This window comes from Anas platyrhynchos, chromosome 28 (genome assembly GCF_047663525.1).
Source record: "Anas platyrhynchos isolate ZD024472 breed Pekin duck chromosome 28, IASCAAS_PekinDuck_T2T, whole genome shotgun sequence".
NCBI classification, from domain to species: domain Eukaryota; kingdom Metazoa; phylum Chordata; class Aves; order Anseriformes; family Anatidae; genus Anas; species Anas platyrhynchos.
This window is the reverse complement of record NC_092614.1, coordinates 4,222,416-4,235,221: the sequence shown is the minus strand read 5'-3', so window position 1 is coordinate 4,235,221 and position 12,806 is coordinate 4,222,416. Positions and strand designations below refer to the sequence as shown.

Sequence of the window (12,806 nt, the reverse complement as noted above, 5' to 3'; positions counted from 1 at the left end):
AACATATTGGGTACACACAGCTATCCCTGCAGATGTCAAAGCAGAAGAAATAGAAAAATGTTAAGAGTTCCACAAAAGGAAGACTGTGTGAAGAATTAGGTCACTTAATAAACTGTTTCCCATGGAAACTGTTTTTCACTAAGTAGAACCAAAATTTACGACCAGAATGAAGTGAGATGTCCACCCATCATTGTTTCCCTTGATTTGTTATCTCGCTTTTAATAGCAACACTGGAAAAAGCAAAACAAACCAAAAATGAACGAAAAAGCACCAGAAGACCTTCTTAAAGTTATCTGTTTTCTTGTAGTATAGAGAAGACAAAAAAAAAAAAAAAAAAAAAAAGAAAAGAAAAGAAAAGAAAAAAAAGACTAACATTCACACTGCTGAAAACAGCACCACAAAAGCTCAGATAGTATGTAGACAAAAGTGTTTAAGAAAAAATAATATAAATTGAACAGATCATTTTCAAAAATATTACAGATTTTAGTAGTTAATGTTTTTAGCAAGTCAAATGAGATTTTCAGTGAGTGGCAAGACTGGCTCCTTCAGCCTACAATTCATCTAACTGAAACACATCTTAGAAAGAGGAGAGTAATTCTCTCTTCCATTTCGATATCTTCATCTTAGCTCTAGACATCTATCTAGTGGTTGTTTTAATTTCAATAACTTAAAGTAGACATTACATGTTTCTGTTAACTGTTGTGCTCTAGATTCCATTTCAGATATTCCATCAATGGATACCTGGATAATAGGCATTAATTGAGCATTCATAACCTAGAGTATAACATAGTCTTCAGATGTAACTTATGCTAAAATATATAATGTATTTGCACTCTAGAAATGCCTATTTCTCTTCATAGAGATTTCAGTGACCCTTGATTAACCTTTAAGTAGATGCCATTGTTTATAGTAGAACTGTAGATGATTTAAAATAGAGGATATAAGGTTTGTTCTTACTGCTTTTAAGGGAAATGAACATATAATTAACATGCAAACATACCTCGTCCCAATCTACTTGCTTGTAGATTTTACAGCTCATTAATACAAGCAAGTTTGTGGAAAGCTAAAAAAGAAAGATGTCAACACAAGAGATGTACTTATGTACTAAGAACAGAAACATACTCTTTAGCTATTTTCTTTCATTACCTACCTGAATAAGTATGGTCCTTTGATTAAGGGATGACAAAAGAACTGCAGAAAAGGAGTACTAGCATTCAGCAGTTTCAAACTCTTGCACTTTCAATTAAGAGGGAAAATCTGATGAAAAGACTTAATACATTTTGCTATTACTCTTAATTTACAGCTATTTTCCCATATCATACAACTGTCAGTTTACATGAAGTACATGACATAACAAAGAATAAATTGTTTTTGAAGCATTTAGATCAATAACTTACACCAGAATGGATCTGTGATTTCTTGTCATGTGCTACTACAAGAAAACGTTAAGACTTGCTTACCAATTCAGGATTCCCAGGTATGCATTTGGCCGTTAAACTCTTGCAACAAGCAGAGGTATCAGATAGAGTTTTTCTGAACTATCTGAAGGGTTGTCCTTTAAAGGAGTCAGTGATAATTATTATTTTTTTGGTTGGTCGGTTGTTTTTCTTCTCTTTGTCTATTTTTTCCCCTTCTTTTATGGGAAAGCTTCCCTTGCAGCAAAAAGGTCTGAGCTAGTAAAGTCTTTTACCAATTAAAGTAATGGAGGGTGTAGAAGCTTATTATCTCTAATTATCTCCAATAACTATCTCCAGAATACTCTGTTTTGCTGTGGCACACCATGGGCTGCAGGGAGATAACCTGCTCTACCATGGGCCTCTCCACAGGCCACAGGGGAACTTCTGCTCCAGTGTCCAATCACCTTCTCCTCCTTTATCACTGCTCTTAGTGTCTGCATGGTGAGTTCTCACTTCTCTCTCCTCTAGCTGCTATTGCACAGTGGGCTTTTTTATGTTTCTTAAAATGCTCTCAGAGGTGCAACCAATGTCACTCATTGGCTCAGCTCTGGCCAGTGGTGGGCCCCTTTTGGAGCTGTCTGGAGCTGGCTTTTAACTATCATGGGGGAATTCTGGACTCTTCTGACAGAGGCCACCACTGCAGCGTCCCTGCTAACCAACTTTTGCCATGTAAACCCAATACAAAATTGCATGTCCTGGGGGTCTGCATGAAGGCATATAAGTACATTTAATGGACCAAACAAACATCCTTGAATTGATTCAAGAAATCTATGTGTTGAAATATTTCAGTTAAGCTAAGAATTTTTATCTCTAAAAGAACTTGTTTATAGTAACTTTGAACTTTAGCTGTTATTGAAAACAAAACTCCAGCTTACCTAGGCCTACACTTATTTGCAGTCTGATTCCTAACAGACACAAACTCCCAGAGATGAAAATTTGACAACCCTATCTTCAGTGTTTTCCAGATGCATACAACTGAAGTGAATGTGTACACAAACACGGATGGCTGTAACTAATTTGCTTTACTGTAGCCTTTGAAATATTAGGTGATTCAGTTTGAAGATAAAAACAACAATGTTTAATATTTAAGAGTATCATTCATTCAGACACCTAAAAATGTTTGTAGGCACTGACCACCCAAACTTTCTATATGGCAAAGATGAATTGGACAAAAAAGTGTGTGGAATCTAGACATCAATTCAGTTAATCAAATGCAGGGCCAACAATCAAATGTAACTCTGTCCAACAACCTGAAGTAGCAAGAACACCTACCTGGGACTGGCTGATATGATTCAAAATCTTACAGTGCATCAGCTGAAGGCTGAAAAGAAAGCAGGGCCAGCCCAAGAAAAAAAGATGAAAATACAGAAAGCTTGATGGAGCTGAGCTTTTGTACTGGGTCTGGATGGAATGGAGTTAACTTTCCCTGCAGCAGCCCTTATAGTGTTGTGCTCTGCACTTGTAGCTAGAACAGCATTGGTGTCACACCAGTGTTGTGACTATTGCCGAGCAATACTGCCACAGCGTCAGGACTTGCTCCAACCCCCACCTCCCCCAAAAGCCAGCAGGCTGGAAGTGGGCAAAGAGATGAGCAGGGGACATCCCCAGGGCAGCTGACATAAACCAACCAAACAAATGACCATATGATGTCACACTCTGCAATGAAAGATGGGAAAGGGGAAGGAGGGATGAGGAGGGGTCCTCATTATGAAAATGTCTGTCCTTCCAAACAACAGCTACATGTACTGAGGCCTGACTTCAGGAATGTTGTCAAGTACAGTTTATTGATGGGAAGTAGAGAGTCATTTCTTTCCTCTCTCTCTGTATTTCCACATGGCTTTTGCTTGTTTTCTGTTTGCTTTTCCCCTCTTCCTTTTCCCTTTAAGGAAATTATCCTTATCTCAATTCCTGAGTTGTTTTTTGTTTGTTTGTTTGTTTGTTTGTTTGTTTGTTTGTTTTTCTTCTCCTCGTTTCCAGCATACTATCTTCTTCCCCTCTTCTTGTAAGGAAGGGGAGTGAGAGAGCAGTTGTGGTGGATTTCAGATGAGTAGTAAGGTAAAGCCACCACAGCTTTATTTCCTGAGCAGGTTCATTACTTCTCCCAACAACGGCAACTATGGCTGGTGAAAACATAATATTTACAGAATATTTTCTCCTTTGATAGTACAAAACTAATAGGATTCCACATCAAGTCATCCAGTGAGTGTCCTCACACCCTGCAGTTGCCCTGGTTTAGGAGGATAAAAGGCACAAAAAGCCCAAACCTTAGCCAGAGCATGGACTTCTGCCACAGGCTCCCTGAGTAACTGTCCAATTGTTGTGATTTATCCCAGCAGACAGCTAAATGCCATGTAGCCATTCACTCACTCCTCTACCCCCTCAGTGGGATGGGTGAGAAAATTGAAAAGAAGCATGAAAGAAGGCATGGGTTGAGATGTGGTAAGTTTAATTAAAAAGAAAAAGAACAACAAAAAAAAAAGGAATGGAACAGAAAGGGAAGAAAAGAATCACACAGAATCATTTAGGTTGGAAGAGACCTCCAAGATCACCTGGTCCAACCTCTGACCTAACACTAACAAGTTCTCCACTAAACCATATCACTAACCTCTACATGTAAATGTCTTTTAAAGATCTCCAGGGATGGTGACTCCACCACTTCCCTGGGCAGACCATTCCAATGCCTAACAACCCTCTCAGTAAAGAAGTTCTTCCTAATATCCAGCCTAAAACACCCCTGGCGCAACTTTAGCCCATTACCCCTTGTCCTGTCACCAGGCACATGGGAGAATAGACCAATCCCCACCTCGCTACAGCCTCCTTTAAGGTATCTGTAGAGTGCGATAAGGTCGCCCCTGAGCCTCCTTTTCTCCAGGCTGAACAAACCCAGCTCCCTCATCTGCTCCTCATAAGACTTGTCCTCCAGACCCCTAGGTGATCTTGGAGGTCTCTTGCAACCTAGACAATTCTGTGATTCTGTGATTCTGTGATTGTACGGGACTTTGAGCAACCTGGTCTAGTGGAATGTGTCTCTCCCTGTTGCAGGGGGTAGGAATTAGATGATCTTTATGGTCCCTTCTAACCAAAACCATTCTATGGTTCTGTGATTCTATGTTTCTTTTTGACTACAGGGACAACTGAGCATCAATGGCTGGCTCTCTGATTTAGCCACAATGTCTGTATCCAGAGTTGGATTATCAACAGAACGTGTTTTGGAGGTGGGATGAGATCCAGAGACCTTCTCTTCCCATTGAGGGTGCTGAATAGTGTTGACTAGTGTTGGGGTGGTTCCTTCTGACTGGAAGATAGTCAATGTTATACCCAGTTTCAAAAAGGGTGTGAGAGAAGACCTAGAAAACTACAGACGTGTCAGTCCAACCTCAGTACCTAGAAGATAAGTTGAGAAGATTCTAATGAGGTATACGGAAAGGCAGTTAATGAACAAAGCAATTACCAGGCATAGTCAACATGGATTTATGAAAGGAAAGTCCTGCCTTAATAACTCGATCTCCTTGTATGATAAGGTCACTCTCTTTGTGAGTGGAGTGAAGGGAAGACAATGGATATAATATTTCTGGGTTTCAGTTAGGCAATAAATACCATCCCTCACAGGATCCTTCTGGACAAATTGTCCAAATGTGAGTTGAAGAGGTTCAGTCTACACTGGATAATGAACTGGCTCATCAGTAGATGACCATTCAATATGACCTCAAAGGGTCATAGTGAATGGGGGCTACATCTGGCTGGTGGGCAGTCATTAACAGTGTTCCTCAGGGCTCAGTTATAGGGCCTGTCCTGTTCAACATTGTTATCAATGATCAGGATGCAGGAGTTGAATTCATCCTTGGCAAGTTTGCTGAGAAATCTATTCTATTATCTTTGTCTTCCAAATGGGGGTGGGGGTGTGGGGTGCAGAGAATAAAAATGCCTACGAATATACCCAGTAGACTTGTCTTACACTGTCTATAGTTGCAGAGGTCACAACATGAGATCAGATGTAAGGCACTACTATGTTACAGAGCCTATTGCTATTGAAATAGTGACTGTCACCATCTGAAAAGTTAGTTCCTTCAGACTATTCAGTGACACATCCCTCGGGGGGGGGGGGGGGGTTAGGAGGGTGTAAATAAGAAGCTCTGCAATGGCAAAGGGGGCCTGCCTACTCTCTCACATCATGCAGGTATGGCAACAAAATGTCTAAGGTACTATTCCCGTTTCCTTTCTCTTTGTCAGACAGGAACCAAACTATTGCATATTTAATTATTCTGTTTCGACAGTTCTCAGGTTCTCTCACTCCCACTTGGACTCCTGAATCTCTGTAGTACTCACAGAGAGCAATATAGACTTGTTACTGTTCTTCGAAGGGCTTCTTTGACCTCCTTGTTCCTCAAGCTGTAAATTACAGGGTTCAGCATGGGTATTGCCAGGGTATAAAACACAGAGATGATCTTGTCATACTCCACAGAGTATTTTGAACTGGGCCGTAAGTACATGAAGGAGCCTGTCCCGTAGAAGATGGCAACAGCAGTCAGATGGGAAGCACACGTGGAGAAGGCTTTGCATCTGCCTTTGGCAGATTTCAACTTGTAGATTGTAACCCCAATGCAGATATAGGAGATGAGAATAAGAAGGATGGTTGAGATGACAAGCACGGTAGCACAGGTGAAATGTACCAGGTCAGTGATGTAAGTATCAGAGCAGGAGAGCTTCAGGATGGGGGGCACATCACAGAAGAAATGATCGATGATGGAATTGCAGAAGGACAGGTGGAATATAAATAAAGTCTGAATGGTTGCATTCACACAACTCATGAAGTAGGACATGCACACGAGGAGGATGCAGAACCTCCTAGACATAATGACAGGGTAGAGCAAGGGGTTGCAGATGGCTATAAATCGGTCATATGCCATCACCGCCAGGAGGTAGCACTCGCCTGTCACTGCAATGCAGAACAGGAAGAGCTGAGCTGTGCATGTTGTGTATGAGATGACTTTTGTCTCAGCCACAAGGGTCATGAGTGTACTGGGTATAATGATGGTGGAGTAGCTGACATCTAAGAAAGAAAGGTTGCTGATGAAGAAGTACATGGGGGTGTGGAGCTTGGAGTTGATTTGAATGAGCACAATCAGCCCCAGATTTCCCACTACAGTCAACAGATAGATAAGTAGAAACACTGTGAAGAGAAGGACCTGTAACTTCAGGTTGTCGGTGAATCCCAATAAGATGAACTTAGTCACCACGGTGTGATTCCCTTCTGCCATCTGTCATTGACAGGAAAAGACAGAGTTATGCTGAAAAAAAAAAAAAAAAAAAAAAAAAAGTAAATGCCCATCAATACATCAAACTGGCTAGAGTCAGGCGCTGATGTAAGGTAAAGATATAACTTTGCCAATCTTCCTATTTACGTTTTTTAAGTTCTGAACTCAAATTATCTCATTTTCATTTCCTGCATTTCAAAGCCTTGTATTATTTCAGTGTACTCTGAATGAGCACAGGTTAACAAATCACACTTACTACTGCAGATCTCACTACCTCTTCCTCCCCAAATGCTTAATTTAATGTGTAAATGAGTAATCTGCACAGCTAACATTAACCCCATAGTATTTGTTTCACCTCACATAATTTAGATGTTTACTCAAATATGATTTGCAGGATGCTCTTGAAATACTCATTTTTCCCATATGGATAATTAACTTTGTACATAACAATGTACAATGTACAAAGTTATATATAAATAACTTTTATAACATAATATATAATATATAAAAGTCAAACACATGCTAAACTAGAAAAATCTATCAAAAGAAATGGGGTCAGACATATGTACCTTATGATTATGTCAAAATTTCAGGTCAATTATGGTAAGCAGAAAGCCAAAGCTAAGGGTTTGGAATAGCTCACCTATAAATATTAATGGCATTTCAGCTTGAAAGGGAGCAGAACTTCTGCTCTGCTATTATTTTCAAAAAATCAAGAATAACATGAGAATTATAATCAGTTGACTTCTTGAGCACGTTCTCTTTCTGAAGGCTAGAAATAAGCCCAGGAATAAGAAATTAAGTAGAGACCTTGGAAGAACTGATCTTGTCCATTTCACTTTTCCAAGGAAGAATGAACTCTGTTGATATAACATATGAAAATATTTGTCTGATTTGTTCTTTAAACTCTCCAATAGATTGCCCATGTTCCCTACTAATTTTGCTTCTTTATAGAATGTTATCATAGAACGGCTTGACTTGGAAGAGATCTTAAAGATCATCCAGTTCCCATCCCCTTGCCATGGCAGGGATGCCACCCACTAGATCAGGTTGCCCAGAGTTGCCATCCAACCTGGTCTTGAACACCTCCAACCACAACCTCTTTGGTAACCTGTTCGAGTGTCTCATCACCCTCTGAGTGGAGCTATTCCACCTAACATCTAATCTAAGTCTCCCTTCTTCTGGTTCAAAACCATTTCCCTTTGTCCTCTCATTGTCTGCCTGAGCAAACAGTTCTCTCCACCTTTTTATAAACCCTATTGAAGTATTGAAAAGCTGCAATAAGGTCACCCCACAGTCTTCTCTTTTTCAGGCTGAACATCCTCTGCTCTCTCAGCCTTTCTTCTCAAAAACTTAAACATGATATCATAAACATGATAGTTAGTATTCTCCATGAGATTAACCTAAATTTTCCCATTGCAATTAAAATGAAAATGATTTGCTCTGTCTTACCCCCTGTCCCCAAGCTGTTGTCTTGAATTAGTGTGATCTCATGTCAAAGAGAAACTCATCAAAATGAGAAAGCTAGTAAACTGAGCTCCCACAATTTGAAAAAATAAATAAATTTTAAAAAATATATTTATTTTTTTTTCAAGAATACCCATATTGCTATACTGTAAGGAATGGATATGGGGGAATCAACCCACAAAAAAAAAATAATAATTAAAAAAAAAAAGTATAAAATATGTTTAGACATTTGTGTTCATCACAAAACTCTTACTCCCAAGCCTGTTCTTACCTTGCCACAAACACTGTAGCATGCTTGGGTGTACTGGTGTTTCTTCTCATGTCAGTGGACTGTCCTGTAAAAGAAAAAGGAAATTCAGCTAATGCAGATTTGAATGCAAGATGCACAGTCTTTATTGACTCCTGACACTATGGGATTTACATTCTCTCAAACTAGAATGAAAAATATACTGTATCTGTACAGATACAAAGAGAAAGTGTACCTGCAGAAGAAGAAAATCTCTTGTTCCTTATCAAAAAGGAGGTATTTTAGCAGCTTACATGCACATTCATATACTTGTGCTCTGTTTGGTTGTTGAATTTCTGGTTGGCCACAGAGTCTCTGAATCCAAGACACAGTAGACTAGGCACAACGGGACCATTAAAATGTTCTGTGGGCTCCCCACGGAGCCACCTTTCCTGCAATATGCAATATGCATATGCACTTTATTCGCATCAGTTTTAAGGAGAATAATTTTCTTTTTCCTTTTCCTTTTCTTTTTTTTTTTTTTTTTTTTCAGAATCACAGAATGTTAGGGATTGGAAGATGAATTGAAAGATCATCTAGTCCAATCCCCCTACTAGAGCAGGAACACCTAGATCAAGTCACAGAGGAACACACCCAGGCAGGTTTTGAATGTCTCCAGAGAAGGAGACTCCACAACCCACACTTGGCAGCCTGTTCCAGTGGTCTGTCACCCTCACCATCAAAAAGTTTCTTCTCATATTTTAATCTTCCTATATTCCAGCTTGCATCCATTGCTCCTTGTCATATTGTTAGGTGTCACTGAGAAGAGCCTTGCTCTATCCTCCTGACACTCACCCTTTACATATTTATAAACATTAATAAGGTCACCCCTCAGTCTTCTCTTCTCCAAGCTAAAGAGACCCAGCTCCCTCAGCCTTTCCTCATAAGGGAGATGCTCCACTCCCTTAATCATCCTTGTGGCTCTGTGCTGGACTCTCAAGCAGTTCTCTTGTCCTTCCCTGTCCTTCTTGAGTTCCTTTCCTATATGATTCCTTACTGGGTCTGGCTGAGATGGAGTTAACTCTCCCTGCAGCGGCCCATATAGTGCTGTGCTCTGCACTTGGAGCTAGAACAGCCCTCATATCACACCAATGTTTTGTCTGTTGTGGAGCAATGTTGACACATCAACAAGACTCCCTCTGACTACCCCAGAAGCCAGTAAGCTAGGGGTGGGCAAAGGTGAAGAGGGGACATCGCCAGGGCAACTGACCTAAACTGACCAAAGAGATATTACAATATCTGTACTATACTGTACTCTACTCTACTCTACTCTACATGATATACATACTATACATACTATATACCATATACCATACATGATATACATACTATATTATGACACGCTCAGCAATAAAAGGTGGGAAAAGGGAAAGCGGAAAGGCAGGGGGAAAAGGGGAAGTCAGTTTGTAAATGATATCAGGAATGGTATATCCTTCTTTCCCTTTGGGGTAATTAAAGCACCTTTTAAGTTTTTCTAGTGTCTATGGGTAACCAAAATACTCCTATTGCTAGGTTTCAGGAATGAGTTTCTCTCTCTTTTTTTTTTTTTGTTTGTTTTGTTTTTTTTTGTTTTGTTTTGTTTTGTTTTGTTTTTTCCCTAACATTAAACAATTACTTAAGAATGCCATGCTGGAATCTGCCCCAAAAAAGTGTGGTGGTGGGCAGCAAGGTGTGTGGGAGGATATGGGCAAGTACCTGTCATGGTTGTCTCTTCCGATGATTTTGAACTTTACCCCTGAACAAGTGCGAAATCCTGAAAAACTGACAGAATGCTTGAAAGATATGTGCCCTGATCCTGGCAATGCCAGAGAACTCCAGCTTGCTGCACTGTGCTGGAGCCTAGCCTATACCTGTCAAAGAGTAATAGGACAATAGGTAAGAGGAAAGGAACAACTAGATTTACTGGACTGAGTGGATCTGAACACAGTACTTCAGATGGGATCTCAAGAGAACAGAGTAGAGGCAGAGAATTACCTACCACCCACCTTCTGGCCATGCTTCTTTTGATGCAGCCCAGGATATGATTGGCTTTTTGTGCTACAAGTGCACATTGCCAACTCATGTCAAGCTTCTTGTCAGCCAGTACCCACACGTCCTTCTCATCAGGGCCGCTTTCAGTCCATTCTCCACCCATCCTGTATTTGTGCTTGGGATTGCTCTGGCCAAGATGCAGGACCTTGCATTTGGCCTTGTTGAACCTCATAAGAGCATCAGAATAACAGACAGGTGGACCGAGCTTTGACAATTGAATTGCCTCAGGTGGACCTGGACTGCGGACATAAGGGTGAGCTGTTTGTAGCTTGATGGGCCTATGAAATATCAGGACATCTGGGGAGGGATGCCACATACAGATAGGCTTGTGATTGAGGGGTGGACCTGACCATTGAGGCCATCACACAGGTCACCCATAGATGTGAAACCTGTGCTGTGATCAAGAGAGCCATGTCTCCCTGGAATAGGGGGCGGTGGCTAGGAGTTTGATATGGTGATGCCTGGTAAACACTCACCATGGTAGAAGCAACTACTGGAGCAAGTCCAGAGGAGGACTACAAAGATGATTAGAGGACTGGAGCACCTGTTGTACAAGGACAGACAGAGAGAACTGGGCCTGTTTAGCCTGGAAAAGAGAAGACTGAGGGGAGATCTCATTGATGCATATAAATATGTGAAAGGAGGGTGTCAAGACAATGGAACCAGGTTCTTTTCAGTTGTGCCCAGCAACAGGACGAGAGGCAATGGGCACAAACTGAAGCACAGGAAGTTCCAGCTGAATATGAGAGGGCACTTTACTGTGAGGATGACGGAGCACTGGAACAGGTTGCCCAGAGAGGTTGTGGAGTCTCCTTCTCAGGGGATATACAAATCTCACCTGGATGCCATTCTGTGCAACATGCTCTAGGTGATGCTGTATGGCAGGTGGGTGGATGATCTTCAGTGGTCCCTTCCAACCTTGGCCATTTTGGGGTTCTGTCATTTCGTAACTACTGGGTGGCTGGAAACAAACCTAGTAGACCATGCCACTGTCTGAAACATTATCTTTGACCTGGAAAGGAAAGTTCTGTGGCATCATGGTACACACGAGAGAATTGAATCAGACAGTGGGAGTCACTTCCAAAACAATCTTGTCACCTCCTGGGCCAAGAGGCATAGCACTGAGTGGGTGTATCACATCCCCTATCACCCACAAGCCTCTGGAAAGGTTGAGACATACAATGGGCTGTTAAAGATCATGTTATAAGCCTTAGGAGCTGAGACATGGAAACACTGAAACATTAATTTACCAGAAGCCACTTGGCTAGTGAACACAAGGCGATCTGACAACCACCCTGGTCCTGCTGAAACAAAACCCCTACATGCTGTGGGAGGAGCTAAAGTCCCCATAGTGCATGTAGGGAAGTGACTGGGGAAGTCAGTGTAGGTTGCTCCCAAGGGAAGAGGCAAATCCACTTGTGGGATTGTCTTCACCCCAAAAATGGACTACTTGTGGTGGGTGATGCAAAAGGATGGGAGTATGAAGTGTGTGACTCAAGGAGATTTAACCTTGGGGGGAAAAAAAAAAAAGAAAAAAGAAAAAAACAAAAAACAAAAAAAAAAAAAAACACTAATCTGTAATCTAAATTACATGTTGTAGGAAGACACTGCAGAACCAATGACAGGTCAACTTCACAAGGAACTGGGCACGTGCAGCAACTGAAGCTAAGCTGCTGCTGGTGTCCAGAAATCCTACTCTGCCTGTCCTGAGTGACCACTTTCACAGATGAAACTTAAATCATCAACAGTTCTTATGAACATTTTGGGAGAGGCCCATCAAATGAAAAGAAATACCTGTATATATATCTGTTAAAGGACAGGGAACAGTGGTGATGAGAATACTGAAATACATGGAACCTGAGTGTGACACGAATGCTATGGAATAAGGGGTTGTACAGGGTCTGGCTGGGATGGAATTAACTTTCCCTGCAGCAGCCCATATAGTGTTGTGCTCTGCACTTATAGCTAGAACGGCATTGGTATCACACCAGTGTTTTGTATGTTGCTGAGCAAGGCTGGCACAGCATCAGGACTCCCTCCAAAACCCCCCGAGAGCCAGCAGACTGGGGATGGGCAAGAGGTGAGGAGGGGACATAGGCAGGGCAGGTGACTTCAACCAACCAAAGGGATATTCCATACCATATGAGGTCACACTCAGCAAAAAAAACGTGGAAAAGGGTAAGGTGGGTGGGAGAGGGGACGAGGGGCTCTGAAGATGTTGTAGCGGTTTTATTCAGCTGGGCAACCAAGCCCCACCACAACCACTTTCTCACTTGCCTTTCTCAAAGGGAAAGGGGGAGAAAATACAAT

The 12,806-nt window shown here is 41.4% G+C and overlaps 1 protein-coding gene across 1 annotated transcript; it reads right to left on the bottom strand.

Moving 5' to 3' along the window:
- Positions 1-5,779: 5,779 nt before the first annotated feature.
- On the bottom strand, positions 5,780-6,715 carry LOC119714009 (olfactory receptor 5AP2-like). Its single transcript, XM_038168571.1, has one exon. It carries the CDS (start codon positions 6,713-6,715, stop codon positions 5,780-5,782), a length of 936 nt encoding a protein of 311 aa, XP_038024499.1.
- Positions 6,716-12,806: the final 6,091 nt, after the last annotated feature.